General features: G+C 43.9%; 1 protein-coding gene across 1 annotated transcript in view; it reads left to right on the forward strand.

Annotated features, from left to right (window-relative positions):
- Window positions 1-1,148: 1,148 nt before the first annotated feature.
- Window positions 1,149-25,109, forward strand: part of KDM7A (lysine demethylase 7A) — a 78,439-nt gene continuing 54,478 nt past the window's right edge. The window contains exon 1 of the mRNA XM_086395265.1: window positions 1,149-1,509. Coding sequence (XP_086251391.1) covers window positions 1,316-1,509 — 194 coding nt within the window. The 5' untranslated portion in view covers window positions 1,149-1,315. The remainder of the gene's footprint in view (window positions 1,510-25,109) is intronic.

The following is a 25,109-nucleotide window of genomic DNA, read 5'->3' on the forward strand; positions in this document are numbered from 1 at the left end:
GGTGGTTCAGAGGGTAAAGCGTCTGCCTGTAATGCCGGAGACCCAGGTTTGATCCCTGGGTTAGGAAGATCCGCTGGAGAAGGAAATGGCAACCCACTCCAGTACTCTTGCCTGGAAAATCCCATGGATGGAGAAGCCTGATAGGCTACAGTCCATGGTATCGCAAAGAGTCGGACACGATAGTTAAATTACAATATTCCATAATTCTTAACATCCCTTCCAACTCGCCTAATTATGATACCAAGGCAATCCATTTCTATTGGATGTTAGCTGTTTTTATTATCAATCTAATCCTTCATTCAAAAATATTTATTAGTGGCCTATTATCTGCCAAGTCCCGTATTACCGTTTTTCTAATAGTCCCTTTGCGACGTGTCACTGTCACTTAGAACTTTATTCCTGTTTTCCAAACTTGGAACTCATCTAAGTATTCGCATCTAAGTCGTGTTGTTTATAAGCACGTCAGCTTCCTCTCCGGTCCTCTCTCCACCCACCACATTTCAAGCCTGGTTCCTCTGGGCTCCCAGACATTAGATGAATTCCTCTTGGGAACAACCTCCTTCACCTACCAGTGGCTCCATCAACAGTACATTCCTGGCTGGTCGGTGGGAATTCGGGTGGGACGTTTTTGGAAGTTTGAATGACTCCCCAGCACACTCCTGCCCCTCGGCAGGACTTAAGCAGACCATTGTGCTGTTAACCCTCGGCTCGGACCCGCGGTTAATTGATTTAAGATACTCCCGACGTCTGGAGGTGGCCCCGGAGGGGCTTTAATTTCCTCGGGTCCAGGGTCTATGGCACAGACGTAGTGCGCCGCTTTCCACTGCGCAGGAACTTCCCTGGCCTCCGCGGTCACTCAGAAATGCCGGAGCCGGCCGTTCGCACGCACCCGCCGCCCTCCTCCCGGGGCCGCGCGCCCCGCGCCGCCGCGCGTGTCCTCAGGGAGCCTCTGCTTCCCTCCGCCTCCCCCGCCCCGCGTGCCCTTCAGCGAGTCTCCATCCGCCCGGCCGACGCGAGCGGAGCGGGCACGCGCGCCGGGCGGCAGAACGACGTGCGCGACACGCGCGGCCCCGCGCGGAGCGCCGGAAGGAGCCGGGCTCGGTCGCGGCGTGCGCGCGCCGCCGCCCGCCGCCCGCCCCCTCCGGGCCCGGCTGCGGCCTCGCGCGCGCGCGCACTGAGACGCCGCCGCCGCCGCCGCCGCCGCCGCGGCTGCTGCTCCGGCTGCTGCAGGAGGCGGCGCTGGCTGGCGGCTGCGCTCGCTCCAGTCTGCAAGCGGAGCAGCGAGCGAGCGTGTGTGTGTGTGTGTTTTTTAAAGATGGCCGGAGCGGCGGCGGCGGTGGCCGCGGGAGCAGCAGCTGGAGCCGCCGCGGCAGCCGTGTCGGTGGCGGCTCCGGGCCGGGCCTCGGCAGCCCCGCCGCCCCCGCCGGTGTACTGTGTGTGCCGGCAGCCGTACGACGTGAACCGCTTCATGATCGAGTGCGATATCTGCAAGGACTGGTTCCACGGCAGGTAAATAAACCCCCTCCAGCCCCGCTGCCGCCGCCGCCGCCGCCGGCCACCGGCCAACCGCCGCCGTCGCCGCGCCGGCCGCTCGCGCCGCCGGCCGCCCGGCCGCCGCACCGCACCGAGCGCCGAGGGGCCCGGGTGCCGAGCCCCCCGGCCCGGGCAGCGGGGCGCGCGGGGCCCCGGGCTCGCCGGGCGCCCGGCGGGCTTAGATGGGGCTGGTGGGATCGCCCGGCCGGCCGAAGAGTCGCCACAACAAACGGGAACAAAGGGGACCGGCTGAGAAGTTGGCAGGGGGGGTACCGGGGCGAGGGGACGCGGCCGGGGCAGGCGCCAGCGGAGGCGGCGGGCGGAGCGCCGGCCCGGCCCGGCCCGCCGCGCCCGCAGCCCGGCCGCCGCCCCGCCCGGCCGGGACTCCCGGCCCGGAGTCGCCACCCGGCCGGCCGCCCTGCCCGACCGGCCGCCGCTCCTTCCTTCCGGGCGGCGAGCGGCCGGCCCCGGCCCGGGGGTCTCCAGAAATTGCCCTCCTAGCCTCCGCCGCCCGCCCGCCCTTGGGTCGCGGTCGCGCCCCCTTCCCCGTGCTTTTTATCAAACTTCCTCGGCCGTGGGGCGCTGGGACGGGGGCGTCGGCAGCGCCGGCCCGGCGGGGCTCCAGCGGAGTAAACAGAGCAACAGATGAGGAGGCACTTGCGGGGACTCGAGAGAGATGCCAGTCGGAAGTTCGGGTCGGGGGTCCCGGGCGGAACGGCGGGGCGGCTCGGGTCTCGGCCCCCAGCCGCCGGAGCGGCTCAGCCCGTCCCGGCGGGGGTGGAGCGGATGGAGTGGGCAGCGGGGCCCGAAGGGACAGCCTCGCACCCCCAACCCCCCGCGGCCGCCCCCGCGCCGCGGCTCAAACTTTGTTACAAAGAGTGAAATGTCCCCAATCGCCCGAGGGGACGGCGACCGGGGGCCGGCGACCGAGGGGCCAGCGCCCGGGGGGCCTGGGGCGGGCGAACTTTGCCCGGCCGGTGGGGACTTCGGGGCGGGTGGCGGGGGCGGCGAACGTCGCCCTCTGCCTCGGCCGCCGCCTGTGTCTCAGGTTTGACGTTTGTGAGAGCTCGGGCCGCCCCCGCCGCCGAGCCGCCGACTCGTGTGTTTTGTAATCAAAGTGTGAGGCTAATAAAGGGCGGCGCCACAGCCTCTTGACTCCGGCGTGGGAGGGATTCGCAGGCATTTAAACAAAGAAACTAGTTGAGGTTGGGCTCCCCAAGTCCTTATTTGGGTGTTGTGGCAAGGCCTGCGGTCACTTTTAGGTGAAGCAGGTTTCCCGAGCCCCGTTTCGGGGTGTTTCTGGGCGAGAGTACGCTCGCGGGTAATAGCAGATATGGTGACTGTGATTGTAGGAAGTGTCCTTTGATTGACAGCAGGACATTTAAATACAGCCTCCACTACCCCCCCTCCCCAATTTTGCAGAAACACTACACGACCAGGCCAGATGTCTTAGTCTCCCTCTACTGGCCCTGGGAGAGAAAACCAGTTCACTTACAGCGTTCCTGTCAGTGTTGAGCGCTAGGTACAGTTAGTTTTACTTAATTTTCAAGTACAGCTAGTTTTACTTGATCCGTTTTCAGGTTGCCTAATTCTGACAGCAACAATAGAAGGAGAGTAAAACCAACAAATTGTCAAGGTAAAAGTAAGACAGGGTCCTCGCTTTGTATAGCAGATCCTCTTTTCACAGTCTGGTATATGCTGGGAGTGTTATTACAGCGTGCCGCTTGTAGTTAAAAACAAATTCTCTAAAGTTCTTTTTCGTTACTTGGAACCGATGCTTTTCCTATATTTTGGTTGTACGTAAAACTGAAATAGGAAGATACAAGTCTTGCCAGTTCTGTCTCTATATCCTCTTTTCCCATCGTACGCAACCAGAATAGAGATGATCCAGAAATCCAGGTTCCGTGCAGAATAAATCCCGAATCCCTGGTGATTATGCAAATACTTATTTTTTCAAAGAACTGTTTTAGCTGCATAAGAAATTTATCCTGTTGTACAATGTAGAGGCTTGATAGGTTAATAAATTTTAGACTGGAATTTTATTTATCTTAAGTAACACTATAACCGTGAAAAGCTGCAGGTAGTTTATGAGGACTCTTGTTAATACATATAAGTGTTAAATTTGTAAACAGAAAAGGTTGAAGGGAAAACAGAGGGCGTGTATGAAGGAGGGAGAGCAAGGGTGTGGGCTGCTTTGTCACACGAATTTGTGTGACTTTGTATTTGTGGAGATGACTTTGAAAAATGTTTTTTTTGAACCCAGTGCTTTTTTGACCAGCAATCCTTGAGAACTTAATGTGATTCAGATGTCAAAAGTTAGAAAATTTAGTGATACATAATGCCCTACAGTGCAAAAGCAGTATCTCATTAACAAGTTTAACTCAATGAAATATTGGTAATTTGGGGTCCATATGTTTTTCTTGTAATCAATATTTGCTCTGTTTATTGTACCACAAGTGAATGGTTTATTGAACACAGCAAAATGTTCTTATGTATTATTAAACAGATGTCATTTGCTTGTGTGAGAATTGGCCCCTAAAATACCATGGTGTATCTTTAATCCTGGAGAAGGAAATGGCAACCCACTCCAGTAGTCTTGCCTGGAGAATCCCATGGACAGAGGAACCTCGTGGGCTATAGTCCATGGGGTTGCAAGAGTGGAACACGACTGAGCAGCTGAGCTTCAGATCAGATCAGTCGCTCAGTCGTGTCCAACTCTTTGCAACCCCATGAATGGCAGCACGCAAGGCCTCCCTGTCCATCACCAACCCCCGGAGTTCACTGAGACTCACGTCCATCGACTCATTGATGCCATCCAGCCATCTCATCCTCTGTCGTCCCCTTCTCCTCCTGCCCCCAATCCCTCCCAGCATCAGAGTCTTTTCCAATGAGTCAACTCTTCGCATGAGGTGGCCAAAGTACTGGAGTTTCAGCTTTAGCATCATTCCTTCCAAAGAAATCCCAGGACTGATCTCCTTCAGAATGGACTGGTTGGATCTCCTTGCAGTCCAAGGGACTCTCAAGAGTCTTCTCCAACACCACAGTTCAAAAGCATCAATTCTTTGGCGCTCAGCCTTCTTCACAGTCCAACTCCTATCTTTAATCCCCATGTTCAACTTTCCTTTGGTTTCTAGGGATGGTCCGTCTGCAGAAGAGAAAGAAAGCATAGGAGAATGGATACAGAGGATTTTCTCTACTTGGAAAACTTCTTGATACTTTTATTTTTTCAAGTAGAAAAAATTTTTTTAATCTCAAGGAGTCAGTGAATTTTGGTATAAATTTGGGTTTACTCTGCCTGGAGTTCCTGGCATCTGGAAATCCAAAAAAGGTTTTGCCCTAAATTATCCTGACTGGGAAGACCTTCCTTGAGGCTTTTTAGTCAGGCATGAGGTCAGATTGAACCAGCTTCCTCCAGGTTTGGGGCTTTTGAACTTTGATTGCATCCTTAGTGTTTAGGAATTCCTGTTCCTCAAGTCTACCTAAGTATTTTCCGTAAGTAAGAGGGAAAAAGAATATGGGTCCAGGGAGGAAAAGAATATGGGTCCAGGGTACAACCAATAATTGATACCCTGGGGGTGGTGAGCTGAGGAATTAAAAGGACTTTCCTGGGCAGGTTCCTTCCAACCTGGAGATGGAGTTCTTTCTCTGAGTCCTTAGTGGAAGTAAGACAATGGAGAACTTTCTTGACAATGCCCTTCCCCCTAATCTCTAGGCTAGATGTCTTTCCATAGTGCTTTAATATCGTCCTATGCAGAATTGAGGAAATGGCAACCCACTCCAGTACTCTTGCCTGGAAAATCCCATGGACGGAGGAACCTGGTAGGCTACAGTCCCTGGGGTCGCTAAGAGTTGGACACGACTGAATGACTTCACTTTTCGCTTATGCAGAATTGCATCATTGCCCTAATTCAGTTGTATTATAATGTCTTTTCTCTCCCCGTTATAATGTAAATACCTTTATTTACTAGTCTTGTTAGTCACATATTCAGTTTAACGTTTAAGGTATAGGTATGTACTTTAAAAAATAAAACTTGAAAAAAAAAACTGGGAATTTCTATTATGCATTCTACTGTTTCCTATCATTTATCGATGTTTACTTTTTCCTGTATCTTTAATGTTCTTGAAAAACATTTTCAGTGGCTGCGCAGAGGTTAATTTCATGGAAGTACAGTGCATTTCAAAATCATCCCCTCTTGTTAGTTTTTTACTTTGTTTACGACTCTTGTATTTCTTAATGATGGATGGTTGACAGTCTTCTAAACAAACCAGTTGTGAACATTTCTAATCATTTCCTTAGAATAAGTCAAATGAGTTAACATGTAAAACACTTAGAAGACGATCTGGACCATGTAAATATTCAATAAGAAATTTCCTTGAAGTAGCATGATTAGTCACAGGGCATAGATATTTTTAGGCTTCTTGTGCCTATTGCCAGATTGTCTTCCAGAAAGGTTATTTCAGTTTATACTCTTACTCCCTGCCCACTTTTCCTGGATTCTCACTAAGGTATTATTATTATTAACCATTACCACCCCCTCCCGCAAAAAATCCTCAAACAGAAATGTTGCATTCTGCAGATAATGTAATATTTCCACCAAATGACATACCTATGAACCCAGAAAACCATTCATGGCAGCGCTGCTCCTATTATCCCCAAATGGGAACAGCTTAAATATCATCAATACTTGATTGTATAAATTGTGGCATACTCATAAAATTGAATGCTACTTAGCCTTAAAGAAGGATTGTACTCCTGATGTGTGCAATGATGGGTGGATCCCATGGATATAAAGTTGAACAAAGGAAGACAGGTTTGATTCTACTTCTGTGAAGTTCAAGTGCAGGCATAATTGGGTGATAGAAGTCAGACTGGTACTTACCTCTCCAGGCGTGTTTCCTGAGAGGAGGCGGAAGGGAGCTTTGGAGGTGCAGGAACTGTTCTGTATCTTGGTCATGGGTGTATACAGGTGGAAAAGTTCACAGATCTGCATGCATGTTGGAGATTTTTTAAAACTTAATTACACTTCAAATATTAAAATGAAAAGTATAAAAAAATAAAAAATTTGCCACTTTGCATCTAATTCTCACTGTAACCTTGCTGGATAAGTGTTGTTATTATCTCCATTTTACAGATGAGGAGTCTGAGGGTTGAGAGGTCAGTAACTTCCCCAGGGTTGCAGAGCTAGAATGTCATAGAGTGAGGTCTGAACTCTGCCTCTGTCCTGGGGTGGCGGGTGTGCTGGGGTGGTGGTGTAGGTAAACAGATGTGACATGGTTCCATAGAAATATATCTGTAAACATCTTCCTTATTTTTCTTTATTACAATTATTTTCTGGGGCATACATAGCCAACACATAGTATTTTGTGATTTTATTTCATCTCTTGTTCCTGACACAAGGGATTGCCTCTTGGGTTTTATCAAGTATGCTGTTGGCTTTGGCCCAATTTGCAGTATGCCTGGCGCTGTTCTTGGTGCTAGAAATATAGTGGTGAGTAAAGCAAAGTCCTTGGTGTCCTGTAACATATTCTATGGAAATGGCAACCTGCTCCAATATTCTAGCCTGGGAAATCCCATGAACAGAGGAACCTGGTGGGCTACCGTCTGTGGGGGTGCAGAGAATCAGATACAACTGGGCACACATGCACAGGGGTGGTGGGGAGGTGGGACAGATGAATAAATACACAGGACAAAAGAGTGTTTAGTGCTGTGAAGAAAAATTGAGTTAGAAAAAGGACTGGGAGTAGTATAAGTCTGCATTCATATGGTGTGATTATGGAAGGCTTTGAGAAAGACATTGGAATGCTAAAAAATGTTGGATTTCACTCGGAGCAAATAGTCAAATATTTTGAGTGGAGGAATAAACCATTTGCCTTAACCTTTAAAAGATTCACTGTGGCTGCTACATGGAGAAAAGACTGGAGAGAGGGGAGGTAAAGGGGACAGGCAGACGAGTAAGAAAGCCATCGTGATAGTCCAGGTGAGAGATGATTTAGGATGTTTGAGTGGGTTTTGGTAATTTACACAGGTCATATATTAATTTTTATTCCTGAAGTTTGAATGAATGAAGAGCCTGGTTTGTGGGGATAGAAGTATGTTACCAAGAATAATGCTGTTGGATAGGAAGGAGTTTCCCAGCTACTCACCGTGGAGTCCTGGGAACTTACTCAAACACTTGAACTGAATGCATCACCAGCGCTAGGCGCTCTTCTAACTGCGTTAGCTCTGTTAACTAACTCATCTAATTCTCACTGTAACCTTGGTGGATAAGTGTTGTCGTTATCTCCATTTTACAGATAAGGAGTCTGAGGGTTGAGAGGTCAGTAACTTACCCATGGTTGCAGAGCTAGGAGGTCATAGAGCGAGGTCTGAACTCTGCCTCTGTCCTGGGGTGGTGGGTGTGCTGGGGTGGTGGCACAGGTAAACAGATGTGACATGGTTCCATAGAAATATATCTGTAAACATCTTCCTTATTTTTCTTTATTGCAATTAATTTCTGTGGCATAAATAGGTTTAAAATAATCGTAACTGCCTTGGGAATAAAACAGTTACTTGAAAATTTTTATAATTAATTCTGTTTCATCCTTCTTATAATGGACTTCTTATTGGAGTGTATTTTGATTTTTCTTAATGTCAAGGTTGGAAATTTTAAAATTGGTTTTATATACATTTCTGCTTAATGATCAAGTCTTTTAGTATTAAAAACATACTACGTGAACATGTATCATCTCCCTGTAAGAGACAAAAAGTCTATTTATTGAATTTCTCTACATTTTTTTTTGTTTTGACAGTTTATTGTAGAAGAAAATATGAAGAAAATATATGAGTATTTTCTTCATATGTTTCACTTACAATAGTAATTATGCATACACGCTCAGTGTTGCTTTTTGAACGAAAATATGTTGTGAAATGGAGTCATACAATGCTTAGTGACACTAACATATAGTTCTTCCATCAAGCTTTAAACAATTTTAAACCGTTAGTTTGGGGGCAGATTTCTGCTTGGTTTGCTCTCATATCTCGTGTTCTTAGGCATGAAATTGAGTTTACTGATCACCAAGGGGAAGAGTGCCTTTATATTTGATGATCTGATGTGGTGGAGCTCAAGAATAAGAATAGAACAGGTGTAAGGGAATTTGATTATAAAGCGAGCTTTGGCTGGTTTGAGCAGTTGAAACACCACAATAATTTGCACAGCTTTTGAGCAGTAGGTCGGTTCTGATGTTGCAGTTGCTACCAAGTGTGTCTAATTCTTTTTGGAAGTTATGTTTTATTGTTGTAGTGATTGCTTACTTACTTTTATATTAGTACTAATTACAGTGTGAGTTAGTGGTAACTTCTCTGCTTTTTGTATGTATTTGTGTGAGCCCTGGTTCCTTGTATTGGAGAATGGTTGGTAGAAGCCAAGGTCTGGCACTTGGTGGACTCATTACTTCCAGGCCTTCTCAGTGGACAGAGCTAGGAAATACTCCAGTCACACACATGCACACACATATGTGTGTTTGCGTCTGTCTATCTGTATTAAGACTCTAAAATTTTATACCTTTGATTCTAATTGAACATCACAGAGTTCATTTTAACCTTCCCCTTTCCTTACTTATAACTTTGTTGACTAACAGAGATGCGGCTATCATTATCTACAATATATAATTTACTTATTTCTTCAATCCTAGTGTATGCATAAAGTACATAAAATAGTTCTCAAATTGCTAACCTATATACTTCTGAGAAATGCAGTTTGCTAAGTAGATTCTAGTATCTGTGTAGTGGTTTTTTTTTTTTTTTTTTTTTGTCTTTGGCTTTATAGCCTTATATCTAGGCAGAAGACTGTTTTCCAAAGTTACCTTAGTTCTTTTCTTCTACGTTAGTGTGTTATTTATTTGTAACGTGGTTAGGTTTATTTGTTGCGCTTCCCTTGTGGCTCAGCTGGTGAAGAATCTGCCTGCAATGTGGGAGACCTGGGTTCGATCCTTGGGTTGGGAAGATCCCCTGGAGAAGGGAAAGGCTACCCACTCCAGTTTTCTGGCCTGGAGAATTCCATGGGCTGTATAGTCCATGCAGTCGCAAGGAGTCGACATGGCTGAGCCGAGCGACTTTCACTTAGGTTTATTTGTTACTGTTATATTGCATTCTGGATTCCTCCTCTGTCCTGGTTGGTTTTAATTGTTGGTTTGTATTTTGAGAATGTGAAACATGACTGTGGTTCTAAGAAGCCAGAAGTTATTTGAAAAGGTATACTCAGAAATGTCAATGCCCCCTTCACTCCTCCTGCCCCTCCCCGTCCCCCATCTCCCCTGTCCCCATGAATAATCAGTCTCTTTCCGTGTGAAGTCTTTTGTTTGTTTTCTCACAAAACAAGCAGATCTATGTGTATTTTCTCACATCTGCTTTTTTTTTTTTTTACGCAAAGTGTATCATACAACAAATACTCTCTGCTTTTTTTTTGTTTTTCTTTGACAGTGTATACTGGAAACCACTCATGTCACTTTGTGGAGCTCTTCTTTATTCCTTTTAGCAGCTGTATGGTACTCCTCTGTGTGGATACACCCTGATCTGTTTATCCGTTTTCTTGTGTGGACATCTAGGTGGTCTTTATGATTACAGTAATGAGTTACGGTGTGCATATATATTTTTGTTTTAATGGAAGTGTATCTCCAGGTTAGATCGCAGGTAGAGCCTAGAAGTAGAATTTTACTTGGTCAACAATGAGTGCATGGTTTTGTCAGGTTCACCAGAGTCCTCTCCTGAATGCTTGGGCTAGTTCTTGTTCCCACCGTCAGTATAGGAGAGTTCCACTTTCTCCACATTCTTGGCATCCAGACCTGTTGTCATATTTTTAATCTTTGCCAATCTAAGAGGTGAAAAATGGTATTCATGTTTTTATTTGCATATCTCTAAAAATTACAGATGAATTTGAACAGTTTTTCATGGGACTCGGGGCCATTTTCTTTTTCCTTTTTTTTTTTTTTAAGAATCATCTGTTTATATATTCTGAGAGCCCCAAGCATGGTTAATGGAAACCAGTTGAATGTTAAGATTCTTTCAGTGCGTTGGTTTGTCATTCAGTTGGATGTTGCTAGCCACCACGATGTTCTTGGCTTTGATTTTAATTTTTTTTTTTTTAAGGAAATTTCAGACATAAACAGAAATAAACAGAACAGTATAAAAAAAAAAAAAAAAAAGAACAGTATAATGGGCTCCCAGATACCGTCACTCCACTTTCAGTTTAGTTCAGTCGCTCAGTCGTGTCTGACTCTGCGACCCAATGAATTGCAGCACGCCAGGCCTCCCTGTCCATCACCAACTCCCGGAGTTCACTCAAACCCACGTCCATCCACTCCACTTTAGTGATTAACAATTCATTCATGACCAATCTTGTTTCATTTACCCCTGCCCTTATTTCCCTTGCACTTGGTGTTATTTTTAAGTCAACTTGGGGTACATCATTATATCTGTGACTATTTTAGCATGTATATCTCTTAAGGCCTCTTCTAAGAAAAACTACAATAAATGGTAAATCTTGGTACTTATATTAATAGTTTGCATCAAGGTCCAAGTAAGGTCCATACATTTGATTAGTTGTATCATTGGTTCTCAGCTGGATGGGATGCTGCCTCCCAAGGGACACGAGGCAGTGTCTGGAGACGTTTGTTATTTTGGCAGGGGGTGGGTGGAGTTGTTCCAAGCATGTCATAGGAGAGGGCAGGTATGCTGCTGAACATCATGCACAGAGCAGCCCCATAAGGAAGAGTTCAGTTCAGTTCAGTTCAGTCACTCAGTCGTTTCTCACTCTTTGCGACCCCATGAATCGTAGCACGCCAGGCCTCCCTGTCCATCACCATCTCCCGGAGTTCATTCAAACTCATGTCCATTGAGTCAGTGATACCATCCAGCCATCTCATCCTCTGCCATCCCCTTCTCCTCCTGCCCCCAATCCCTCCCAGCCTCAGGGTCTTTTCCAATGAGTCAACTCTTCCCATGAGGTGGCCAAAGTACTGGAGTTTCAGCTTTAACATCATTCCTTCCAAAGAACACCCAGGGCTGATCTCCTTTAGAATGGACTGGTTGGATTTCCTTGCAGTCCAAGGGACTCTCAAGAGTCTTCTCCAACATCACAGTTCAAAAGCATCAATCAAAAGCGCTCAGCTTTCTTCACAGTCCAACTCTTACATCCATACATGATGACTGGAAAAACCACAGCCTTGAGTAGACGGACCTTTGTTGGCAAAGTAATGTCTCTGCTTTTCAATATGCTCTCTAGGTTGGTCATAACTTTTCTTCCAAGGAGTAAGCATCTTTTAATTTCATGGCTGCAGTCACCATCTGCAGTGATTTTGGAGCCCCCCCAAATAAAGTCTGCCACTGTTTCCACTGTTTCCCCATCTATTTCCCATGAAGTGATGGGACCGGATGCCATGATCTTTGTTTTCTGAATCTTGAGCTTTAAGCCAACTTTTTCACTCTCCTCTTTCACTCTCATCAAGAGGCTTTTTAGTTCCTCTTCACTTTCTGCCATAAGGGTGGTGTCATCTGGATATCTGAGGTTATTGATATTTCTCCTGGCAATCTTGATTCCAGCTTGTGCTTCTTCCAGCCCAGTGTTTCTCATGATGTACTCTGCATATAAGTTAAATAAGCAGGGTGACAATATACAGCCTTTACATACTCCTTTTCCTATTTGGAACCAGTCTGTTGTTCCATGTCCAGTTCTAACTGTTACTTCCTGACCCGCATATAGGTTTCTCAAGAGGCAGGTCAGGTGGTCTGGTATTCCCATCTCTTTCAGAATTTTCCACAGTTTATTGTGATCTACACAGTTAGCTAGTCCTAAATGTCAATAGTCCTGCTGTTGGAAAACCCTGATTTGTCGGTTTTGCTCATGTTTCTCTTTTTTCCTTTGCTATTTATTTCTTACAGAAAGTGGTTGTTTATCCACTTTCTGGGTTTTGCTTATTACATCCCTGTAGTATCTCTCAACATGTTCCTCTCTTCCCTGTAAATTGATAGTTGGAGCTAGAAGATCTTGATCCGATTTCAGGTATTTTTTCCCCACAAGAGTATTTTATGAATGGATGATATAGTCTTCAATCAGGAGGCATGAAATGTCTGGTTGTTCCTATTTTTGTTATGTTTGCTGCCATTGGTCAATGCCAGTATCCGTTCATTTGTTCATTAGCAGTTGCAAAATGATATTTTAATTACAAAATTTCTTCTTCATTTATTAGCTGGAGTACTTTTATAATGAGAAAACTTCCTTTTGTCTACTCCTTTGGTTACCTAGTGGTACCATTTATATAGGTGAGGCAGATTTAAATGCTTGATTCTTTCCCTTAATCACTAGTTTTGAAATTAATTGGCTCATTAGCATCTTCTATTGGTTATTAAAGGAAAAAAATCAATGTATAATATGTATTAGCTTTGAGCAATGTGAAGTAAAATGATGACTCTTAAAAAGGTCCATGTCTACTTTGACCACATAACTTGTAACTAAAAAAAAAAACCTCCAAAATCCGGTAAGCAATTCAAGCAATATAGAAAGATTAAAAAAATGAAAAGTGGAAGTTTCTTGTCTCCTTCCTACAGTCCCCTTTCCCCAGTGGGAAATCCCATTAACAATTTTGAATTTCTATCCAGATGGAAGGGGTCATATGGTATACATGGTTTTGTACCTTGTTCTTCTTAATTTTTAATAATATTCCAGTGGTCTAGGAGAGCTTTTCACATCAGCATATACAGATATCTCATGCTTTTTAATGGCTGCATAGAATTCCATTCTGTGGATTTACCATAATTTACCTGGTTCTCTGTTGATGAATTCTTCAGCTGGTTTCTCTCTCTCTCTTTTTTTTTTTTTAGTACTTAACAGTGCTGCGATGTATATGTATATATTTTTGTATTTATCTTTATTCTTGATAAGCATTTAGGTACATTCTTAAGTTCCTAGCATTATACATTCTGAAATTGTTTTTAGCTGTGAAAGTCACTCAGTTGTGTCTGACTCTTTGTGACCCCATGGACTATACAGTCCATGGAATTCTTTAGGCCAGAATACTGCAGTGGGTAGCCTATCCCTTCTCCAGGGGCTCTTCCCAACCCAGGAATCGAACTGGGGTCTTCTGCATTGTAGGCAGATTCTTTACCAGCTGAGCTACCAGGGAAGCCCACTTTTTTAAAGCTGTAACTCTGTTTAAAATTTATTTTCTAAAGAGACTTTTGATTGACAGAAAGGGTAAGGAGCACTTGAAGTGAAATACAAGTTTGATAAACATACTAACTATGCAAATGTAAGATACTTTTTTATCAGGGCTGTAAGTTGCATTCATCTGATAATTCTAATGCATCAGAAATCATTGTTAGAGGAAACACAATGACATATCCAATTTTCATTTTAGGGGTAGGGGGAAGTAAAACTTTCAGAATGCTTTGTGGAGAAGTGTTAAACTTCTCTTCCTTTGGAAAGTGGAAGTGTTTTCCTTGAGCTCAAAACACAGGATTTCAAACATAATATCAACTTGTGTTTATCAGTAATCATAGCAGTCTGATATCGTGTGCGATAAATTATGAAACTGCAGAAGCTGGGGAAAGCTATGCCATTGTAGATAATTTGGTGGTTTTGTATGCACAAAAGCTATTCGCAGATGAGTGGTCCTGTTTGACAAATAAATTGGGACATAGTCCACTGTGGTTCTTTTGATTTATGATACTTAAATATTAATAAATGTAAAAAAGAAAATTAAATGGCCTTGGACATCTGTCTGGAAGTCCTGGAGATACTTACACTGCCCAGAAATCTCTGTAACAAGTATGGGGCAAAAGGCATCTTTTGAAGCAGAGACTTTGTGGATGGTTCCCATCGATGACTTGGGAAGCTTTCTGTGGTGGCCGGCCGCATGGGCACCTTCTCTCCAGAGCCTCGTGGGTTCCCAGGACTTTGCTCTTGTCTGTGGCCTCCCTCAGAGCCTCACTGGTCACACACGCTGCACCATAGACATGTGGCCAGTCTTTTTCATGTCACTGCTTCATGAAGGAGCCTTGGGATGTAAGCTGTCTGCAGATTAGAGGAATTGGAGCTTTTTTACTTAATTTAACTTGTCACAGGTCTGACTCATATTCCTCTTACATTCTTCCTATTTTAAGGCCGGCTTTCTGTGTGTCTGGTTCTTGAAGTCACTTTCCTTTTTTTTGCTGGCCTGTCCTTATTTTCTGCATATCGGAGGATCAACATTTCCTTCGATGCCATGGTTACGGGGAGAGCAGAGTCCCTTCTATTTGATTCAGGGACTTCTCTCCTCATGTCCACTTTTCCAGCCATCCAGATGCCAAGTAGTCCGCGCTGGGCTCTGCTTGCCTTATTTTCCTCTTCTCTGCTCTCCCCTTGTGGGAGGAGAGCTCAGATTCCCGGCCCTGAGCTTGGGTTCTCATTCCTTGAAACCCTGTTGGAAATGATGAGCGTTTGGAAGCTCCACAGCCTTTCACACACCCTCTCCCCCAGGATTGCCTCGCTGGGGGCTGCCTTTCCCTTTAGGAGTGTCACCCAGCGGCTCTCTCCACTTACCTCCTGTCAGCTGCACGGTGCTTTGTTTTTGGCCTGCCGGGCTGCTGCATGATGCATTCACTGGTTTCGGTGCTTTGAGAGGTTCTCTGTTTCTTTGGACAGGATGGAGGAAGACTGTGGCACAAGTTTCTTAGAACTTAAGGATCAAGTGATGTTAAGATATGCATGATTTTTCGTCTCTCTTCACCACATCAGTGATTTTTGGTTTCCTTACCACTGTCACATTTCAAGCTTTCATTGACCACCATCATGGTTTCTGCCACATCTGCATAGCAATTGTACTGTTTACTTAATATTTTTCCTTAAAACTACTTTAAACGGATTTTGTTTTTTTAAATTTAATTTTGTCCTTAACAGTGGTATCTGTTAAATCCTGTGTTTGCAGTGCTTACTCCATATTTTAATAGTTGTGAGAAAAGATATATTTATTGAGATAAAGAGACATTATCATCTAAAATGTTTATGTGTAAGATTGTCAGAAGGGTGATGGTGATTGCCGAAAGGATAATACAGACACAGGTAAAGGATACAGGTTTTGCTAATGGAAGTAAAAGATTGAAGAATTTAACCAAATGAGAATGGCTCTGTAAAGCGAAAGGCTCTGCAGAATTCGTCCCATTGGCAGGACAAGCTAACCTGGACTTCAGTTCTCATACTGATGTCCTGTTGCCAATGACGGTGCCATCCAGGAACTGGATCCCATCAGGCTCAGCCATTCTGATGGTGTTGACCATGCTAGGGGCCTCTGGGTTCCTCTTTGTTTTAATGGTGACCTTGCCTGCCCAGCAGTGTGAGTAACTACTCACAGCCTCAGCACATTCCTCTGTATTTATGGCAAGATTGGATGACTTGTAGATCAGCTGCTCAGGCGGGCCATTTTTCTAGCAGACTTCAAGCCTGCTTGAAATCTATTCATTCAGGTATGCATAAGGGTACACTTCGGTAGACCTTGAAGTAGATTAATAAAATGTAGCTAAAGGGTTTGTACACACCCACAGAAAGAAGGGATCCTTACATGATGAAAAGTAGTTTATCTGTTCTGTCAAAATAGTATATATTCTTCAAATAAGTGACACTTTCCCCTTCAGACACTTTTTATTGTAGTCACTGTTTTTGAAGTGTCAGTGCTACACATCTCACATTCAACCATTTGTATGTGAGCCAAAGTTTGCTTTAGTTGGAGAGATCTATTTTCAGAAATAGGAAATTTTCTGGAAATGTAATTTCAGGAAGAAAAGGAAACTGCTAAGTCATTGGAGATTATCTGTAGGTGTATTCATTGTAGAAGATCCCATCTCCTTATTCAAGGACTTGACCTCAGCAGTTACCCCCTTCCCCAGTATCATTTTTCCCCCTCATTAGTGTGCAAATAATATTTAACTTCATTAAAAAATAAACGATCTGACATTCATCCTTCAGTTGCAGCCTCATTTCTTTTCTCCCTTTGTAGTAAAATTCACCAGAAGAATTCTCTGTATTCGCTGCCTCCAGCTGTGGTTTTTCTTCCCATCTTTCCTTATCTAGTTGAAGTCCGTTCTCTCTGAACCTAGCCTTACTTGGCTTCTGGAAGATCCCTGTTCTGATAGTTCTCAGGCCTCGCTGTCCCGTCCTTCCCCTCATCCTCAGTCCTCATTGCGCTTCCTGCTTATCTCCCTGGTCTTTCGTCACTGGAGTGCCACAGGGCTCATTCCTCAGTAGTTCTCTTTTTCTGACGTTTGTCTGGTCTCACCACTTCAGCTTTCATCTGTGTGTGGGTGATCCCTAAATTTTTATCACCTTTGTAGACCTCTTCCCTGAGTTCTCATCTTAAATATGTAATTGCCAACTCAGTATCTCTACTTGGATGAATAGTAAGCATCTGATCCTCTAGTGTGTCTAAAGTAAAACTCCAGATCTGGCTTCCCAGTCAGTCCTACTCTTTCCATCATCCTCTTCATCTCAGTTAATGGCAGTTCCTTTGGGCCAGAATCTTTGGAGTCATCCTCACTTCTTCTCTGGAGAAAGGAATGGCAACCACTCCAGTATTCTTGCCTGGAGAATTCCATGGACAGAGGAGGCTGGCTACAGTCCAAGGGGTCACAGAGTCAGGCTTGACTGAGCGACTAACACTTTCACTTTTCTTCCCGCGTAATCTGCACTGAATTTTCAGCAAAATCCTGTTGGCTCACCTTAAGAATCTCACCGCTTCTCATCATTTCACCTCCCTCTCCTATATAAATTGAGATTATTGCAATAGCCTCCTAACTAGTCCTCCTCCTGCCAACACAGAAACCAGAGAAGGTGCTTTTAAAATGTCAGATCCTGTGACTCTTCTGCTTGAATCCCACTCAGAGCGGAAGCATTCCTGTGGCCCCTAAGACCCAGCAGACTGTCCGGCATCGTCCCCGGCCACTGCTCCTTCGGGCTGTACCAGCCTCATTTCTATCTCCTTCCAGTAAAATGTAAGCTTCGAGAGTGTAGACACTTGGTTTCTTGATTTTATCATTGTTGTGTTTCCAGTGTCCTGAGAGTGCTTTGAATGAGTGAATAGTTGAGCCGTAGAAGGCATTTGGGTTCATTTTACACTGTGTGTTCATCTCCTGATGGAAGGAAAGCAGAGAGTGTCGAGTGCCCGTTTCATCCATGTACCGCACTGTGGCGTACAAACGAATAAGCTAATACGGCTGGTACCTCCACCTGCAGAAATCCCTCTTCATTTTATTTTTGCCTCTTGCTGTCCCTGCATGATCTAATCTCTTCTGCCTTATCCTAGCTTTGTTTTCCTTCCTCGGGTCCCCGCGCCCCCCACTTTCCTTAGTGTTTATCCTCCGTCTAGCCATCCCCCACCCCCTAGCCCTCACCACAGATATATAAGTATAGCAGGACACTTTCCTCTTCAGCAGAAAAAAAATCTCTGGAAATTCCCTGGTCATCACCATAATATCTTTTCTTCATTCAAAAATAGTTCCTGAAGTGCTACTTTCTCTGTGGAACTTCTCTTAAGATAGCTAAAATATTTTAATCCCTTTTGTCTAGAAGATGATTGCCCTCCTTCCGTCTGCTCCCCGTTTCATTCTTCTGCATCATATCCTGTCTCACAAGGGATTCATGGTAGTGGGCCCAGAGCTGAGGCTGCTCTCAGAGGTGGGACAGAACAGATCTTTATAACCCATCAGCTTTATGTGTGTCTCTGGAACTGATAGGAATGGTTATTTCTCCCTCTTGAGTGTTGCTGAGTTCCCACATGCACAAATCAGTTTTGCATTTCCTCATCAAGTTGGACAACTTTGTCCTTAATCTTTGTTCAGAAATTAAGTATTAAATATTACTTATTGATTGGTAACATTATTAATATTATTTACTTAGTCTGTACCTATTTATGTATAATCACTTTATCGTACGTATTTGTGTGTGTGTGTAGCATATGCCTTTATTTTTAAAATTAATTATTTTAATTGGAGGATAATTACAATATTGTGATGGTTTTTTGCCGTATATTGACATGAATCAGCCATGGGTGTACATGTGTCCCCCCATCCTGAACCCCTTCCCGCCTCCCTCCCCACCCCATCCCTCTGGGTTGTTCCAGAGCACCGGCTTTGAGTGCCCTGCTTCATGCATCCAGCTTGCACTGGTCATCTGTTTCACATATGGTAATGTACATGTTTCAATGCTGTTCTCTCAAATCATCCCCCCTCACCTTCTCCCACATAGTCCTAAAGTCTGTTTTTTACATCCGTGTGTCTTTTGCTGCCTTACTTATAGGATTGTCGTTACTGTCTTTCTAAATTCCATATATACATGTTAATATACAGTTTTTGTGTTTCTCTTTCTTACTGACTTCACTCTGTATAATAGGCTCCAGTTTCATCCACCTCATCAGAACTGACTGAAATGTGTTCCTTTTTATAGCTGAGTAATATTCCATTGTATATATGTACTACAATTTCTTTATCCATTCGTCTGCTGATGGGCATCTAGGTTGCTTCCATGTCCTGGCTATTGTAAACAGTGCTGCAGTGAACATTGGGGTACACGTGTCTCTTTCAGTTCTCGTTTCCTTGGTGTGTATGCCCAGCAGCGGGATTGCTGGGTTGTGTGGCAGTTCTGTTACGTTTTTTAAGAAATCTGCACACTGTTCTCCATAGTGGCTGTACTAGTTTGCATTCCACCAACAGTGTAGGAGGGTTCCCTTTTCTCCACACCCATCATATGTATTTTATGTATGTACTTGGTCATTATTCATCACAGAGAGATTGGAGGAGTAATGGACAGAAGGATGAAGAGCACGGTGAATGTTAAGATGATCATGTGTATACGTACAAAGAGTAACCAAATTCAGTATTGCTGCACATTAGTTTGGCTCGACTACAGTCCACCCAGGTAGCAGGCTCACCTGAACCCCACCCATCTCCCCTGGCTTCTGTATTTCCATCTCTGTCTCTCCCAGAGTTTGGGAGAGAGTGAAGGACAGGGAAGCCTGGTGTGCTGCAGTCCATGGGGTTGCAAAGAGTCAGACACAACTGAGCAACTGAATAACATCATCAGCTCTCTCTCTGTCCCTGTGTCTAGAATACTTTCTTGTTGAAAGACTTGAGAATTGACCTGAGGGCTTGTTCTGGCTCCAGGTGCTCAGCAGCTTACCATGTGAAGCAGGCTGGGAATTCTGGGCAGTTAATGCCTCTGGATAGCCCTTAACCTTTGTTGACTGGGAGACAGTGGATAAATATCTTAGCTTCCTCTTCCACTGCTGGGACCACCTGAAGCCCCTTCTGCATGGAGTCATCTTCCAGGTGTCCCCAGAGGGGTAAAGGCTCCTGAAGGTACCCTCTGTGGCCTCCTCCCCTTCTCTGTCCCCCTTTTCCACTTGCCTGCCAGTGCTTCCAGAGATGACCTCCCCTCTGGACACCCCACTCAGATTTGTGTGTCAACCTCAATGGGTTGAAAATTGTTAATTGAAGAGTGATCAATCATAAGTAAATGGTCGAAAGATAATGGATTCAAAAGTAGAGTTTGGATTCCACTTATTAATAGCATGACAGTCTGTTATATGCAGTATATGATAATATACATTACTATGCCTGTATCATAAGAGTGTTTTCATTTACTTATGTCTGTGTGCAGATGGTTTGGGACCATGACTCCCAAAGTAGAATGTGAGAGTTGCTTGCTTACTTCACCGAATAGTTTTCTGGTCCTACTACCTTAGAAAGATGCCTTGACTTGGAGTTTCTGTGTGATATGATTTTAATTTGAAACTGTTTTATTTCTCCCTTGCTTTATTCCTTTTGAATCCCTACTTTTTAAAATGCTAGAAACATTTCATAGTAATAGGTAACCTTTAACCTGGGAACAACTGCAATGAAGTGTTAACATTTTACAGATTAGCATATTAAAAACTATAGCAATGGCATTGCCATCTTTGGGAAATGTTATAGAGTGCTTAAACAAGATTTCCCCCAAGGTTCTACTGCGAAATGTGGCTGAGTATCCTCAGAAAAGTTACTCAGGAGTTAAAATTCTTTATGTGTCAACTATTTTTAGAAGGATTTTAGCAATACATTGTGCTCTTCTTGATAGAATACTGTACCACTTAATTTTAATGTCTTAACATCATGGACCCAAGTTATCCTCTGTTCTGTGAGCTACTGGCATGCATTGTACAGTTTGTGCACTATATTGCCACAGGTCAGATGGGCATTCATTTAACAGTGTTCATCTCTCTCCTTGATATATGTTTTTCCTGCTATCTCTTATCTTCTTTAGCTGGTCCCTATTGCTGCTTCTGATTTTGTTTTCTTACCTAGAGAAAAACTTCAAGATTTTGATGGGGAATTCAGTAAGAGGTCTTCTGAAATTGCCCACTCTCATTCTGATACCTTGGTGACAACTGGATGGGCCTAGCCAGGAATGGAGTCAAGCAATGCAAAAGGGACTTTGCAGATATCACTTAAACAGGCTTGGCAGGCATGGTTATCATTTTTGAGGTCAGAGAGCTCACAATGCTAGATGGTAGCTTTAAAATTTTAACCTTAAGAAAGAAGCTCTGTGGAGAAGGGTGGTCCTGGCTGATAGGTAATTTTGCCCAGAAGAAAATCAGACGTGTGGCGTAGTGATATTGTGTATCTTGCTTCTTATTGTGTATTTTGGTAAAATTGTCAGCCCTTTAAAGTAAGGGTACAGTTTTTAGGCTTGCGCCTAGGAAGTGCCCTATCGATATTTGTTAATTACGTCGTGATGGGGTCACAAAGAGTCTGACACAACTGAGCGACTGCGCACGCACACACACACAGTTATATTGTGATAAGGGAAATATGAGACAACATCTCGATAAGTTTCTTTTAAGGTTAAAAGGATAGTTTTAGGAACCTCCCTGGCTGTCCAGTGGTTTAGACTCCCAAGTTTCCACTGCAGGGGTCATGGGTTCAAGGATCCCTGATCGGGAACTAGGATCCTCTCTGCGGTGCTGTGCCCAGTCTCTCAGTCGTGTCTGACTCTTTGCGACCACAGACGATAGCCCGCCAGGCTCCTCTGTCCATGGGGATTCTCCAGGCAAGAATACTAGAGTGGGTTGCCAGGCCCTCCTCCAGGGGATTGTCCCAACCTAGGGATAGAACCCAGATCCTCCTGCATTGCAGGAGGATTCTTTACCCTCTGAGCCACTACGGAAGCCCTGGATCCCCAGTGCAAAAAAAGAGAGAGGTAGAGATAGTTTTCAAAAGTGTTAGTGTGTTATTAGTTATTGACTTTTCTTGCTCATATGTTTTCCAATACTGTATGCTGTAAGTGATTGGTAATGCTGTTGCTAATTTGGTATCCTGTGTTAAGGGAGTGGTTTTACTAAACATTTAATATACCAGTACTTTGTACCAATTGTAAAGATTGTAAATTTAAAAAAATTGTAAATTTAAACTATAACAATTGTAATTATAAGACATCAAATGTGTAGTAAATATTCAGAGCTGGTGAGTCTGAACGTTAACTTCTATAACACATTCCTAAGGTGGGAAATAATACCACCACCTTGATCCCCAGCTGCGAAATGCAGTGTGCACATCAGCTGGTTGAATTCTCCAAGGTGTTTTTCTGGTAAATAAAGTGATTTGATCTCAGCCCAACACCTCCCTAGTCTTAGTTGACTGTGGAATCTTTATGTGTGTAACCTTAACTCCTGTGGGACAGTTTCAGAAATACTGTTTTAGAGAATACTGTATAGGCAGTCCGTACTTTGTGTGGTTCTGATTTGCACAGATTTCAGTAACATACAAAGGAAAACTGTTTCTCTGGTTATAGCACTTCTGACACCAAATGTGTGGGTTTTCTACACTCAATTCTCTGTAGACACCAACTGGGTGTCTTACAATTTAATTCAACTCTGACAGTGATCACCTGAAGTTAGAGTAGACCCCACAGGTTAACTGTGAAATGTTCCATATTTGGGGGTCTTCCCTGGTGGCTCAGTGGTAAAGAATCTGCCTGCCCATGCAGCAGACACGGGTTTGATCCCTGGGTCAGTAAGATGCCATCTGAGAAGGAAATGGCAACCCACTTCATTATTCTTGGCTGGACAATCCCATGGACAGAGCAGCATGGTAGGTTACAGTCCATGGGGTTGCAAAGAGTTGGACATGACTTAGCACCTATACAACATCACCACCATAGGTTAAGGGCTCAGTCCAACTAATCTGCTCCCCTTACTTCAGACACCAATCACAAATAGTGAATTCGTGGGTTATGTCCATTTCTGTCTGACTTGGCTGCTAATTGGGGGTTTCCATGACTCCCTATTTAGGTTTGATAATTTGCTCTGATGGCTCACAGAACCCAGGGAAGCACTTCCCTTTGTGCTATTCTTTATATAATTATAAAGGATATTATAAAGGTTATAAATGAATAACCAGATGAAGAGGTACATAGGGCAAGGTCCTAAGGGTCCCACATACTTCTGTCCCTTTGGAATTGGGGATATGCCACTCTTCTGGCCCCTAAATGCATTCACCAACCCTGAAGCACTCCAAACCCTTTGGGTAGGGTTTTTAATAGAAGCTTCACTATGTAGATATGATAGATTAAATCATTAGCCATTGGTGATTTTTTTTTTTTTTTTTTAATTTCCAACTTCTCTCCCTTCCTTGAAGGTTGGACATGGGCTGAAAACTCTAAATCTCTAAACACACAGTCGGTTGGGCAACTTGACCATTGTGAAGCTATCCATGGTCCCGTCCAGGGTCACCGTATTAGCATAAACTCAAGTGTGGTTGAGAGGGGCTTGTTATGAATAACAAAAGACGCTCCTCTGTCACTCAGGAACTTTACAAAGGTTTTAGGTACTGTTGTGCAAGGAACCAGGAAGGAAGACCAAATATATATTTCTCCTTACATCACTGTATCACCATGGTTTAGTTAAATACCAGGCCCCCAATAACACGATTCAAATTTTGGCCACCATGATATATTAACTGTGCAAATAAAGAACAGAGTTTGCTGCTAGCTCTTCAGTTTGCAGGTCAGCAGGTCAGTATGTCAGTGACAGCTGGGCATCTGTCCTTCAGCTCACGCCCAGACAGGAAAGGGTGTTGTGCTGCATCCTGCTTTCCCACCGATAAAGCCGACATCTTACCCATCTTACATACAAAGTGGGGTGATCGAAAGAGGGAAGTGGTCAATAAAGACGAAAGTCCGGCAAAGAACAAAAAGTGATGTTTCTGGAAGTGAAATTTAAATTGAGCATAAATGAAATAGTAAAATGAGTAACTGACAGTAAGAGTGTTGACCCTGCCGCCCCTTGAGAGGCTCTGGATGTGCAGCCAGAAGCACTCAGTGAAGGTACACTTAAGAGCATCATATTTTAAATTACAGTGTACTAAATAAATGTTTTACTAATTTTTCATTTCTCTATACATTACAATTAACAGTAAGAGTGTTTTCACAACATTTTTGAAGCTCAAGGGACAGTTGTGATTTTCCCAACGATTACTAAGATAGCTTTGTGTGGTTTCAACTTGTCTAAGTGTTTTTATGGTCCCACACTACCGTGCAAAGCAAGGACTGCCTGGATTTTTCTTGTATTTGCCAATCATCTATCATCTGACCTCTAGTGGAAATAAAGAAAAATTACAAAATGAACTTTGAGGAACTTATAATAATACATTTCTTCAGAATGGATCTAATAGGTAAAAATCCCTGCATATTACAGACTTTACACTTTGCTCTTACAATGTGTTTTGAAATAGTATGGTGCACTATTTGCTGCTGACTTTTCTGGACAACTCAGCACCACCCATTTTGCTTTTGTTGAGTACTTCTGATTTGTAATTTTGTTGAAGTTCTTTGAAATCTTCCTGTAGGGATACTTGTTAAGGATTATGTCAAGGTTTCCATGATCCAAACCTCTACTCTGACTCATTCTTCACTGAGAATGAAAAAGCCTGCTAAGGGTGTTGAGTAGACCTCTCAGAAACTTTTGTTTCTGTTCCAACAGGAAGTTCTCTAAGATGAATCCTTGCTCTTGGCTTGGCTCTGCATGTAATCTCTTCCCTTAGGTTTGGGCACTGAAGACTGTTTACAAGAGGAGAAAGGTTACTAGGGCACTGGATCTACTTGAGTTGATTCCTGTCCTTTGTAGCTGACTCATCACTGAAGTGTCCTCAATATAAAAGTTTATGACTTGCTGTTGTATTTTATCCCAGGGTGTGATTTTTTAGCCCTTTATACATTAAATCTTCTGTAGATGTCATTCAGTTCAGTTCAGTTGCTCATTCGTGTCCAACTCTTTGCGACCCCACGAATTGCAGCAGGCCAGGCCTCCCTGTCCATCACCAACTCCTGGAGTTCACTCAAACTCATGTCCATCGAGTCAGTGATGCCATCCAGCCATCTCATCCTCTGTCGTCCCCTTCTCCTCCTGCCCTCAATCCCTCCCAGCATCAGGGTCTTTTCCAATGAGTCAACTCTTCGCATGAGGTGGCCAAAGTATTGGAGTTTCAGCTTTACCATCAGTCCTTCCAGTGAACACCCAGGACAGATCTCCTTTAGGATGGATTG

The sequence above is a fragment of the Bos grunniens genome, chromosome 4, assembly GCF_055505025.1.
Source record: "Bos grunniens cultivar Pamir isolate PY7600 chromosome 4, Bosgru_T2T1.0, whole genome shotgun sequence".
Classification (NCBI taxonomy): domain Eukaryota; kingdom Metazoa; phylum Chordata; class Mammalia; order Artiodactyla; family Bovidae; genus Bos; species Bos grunniens.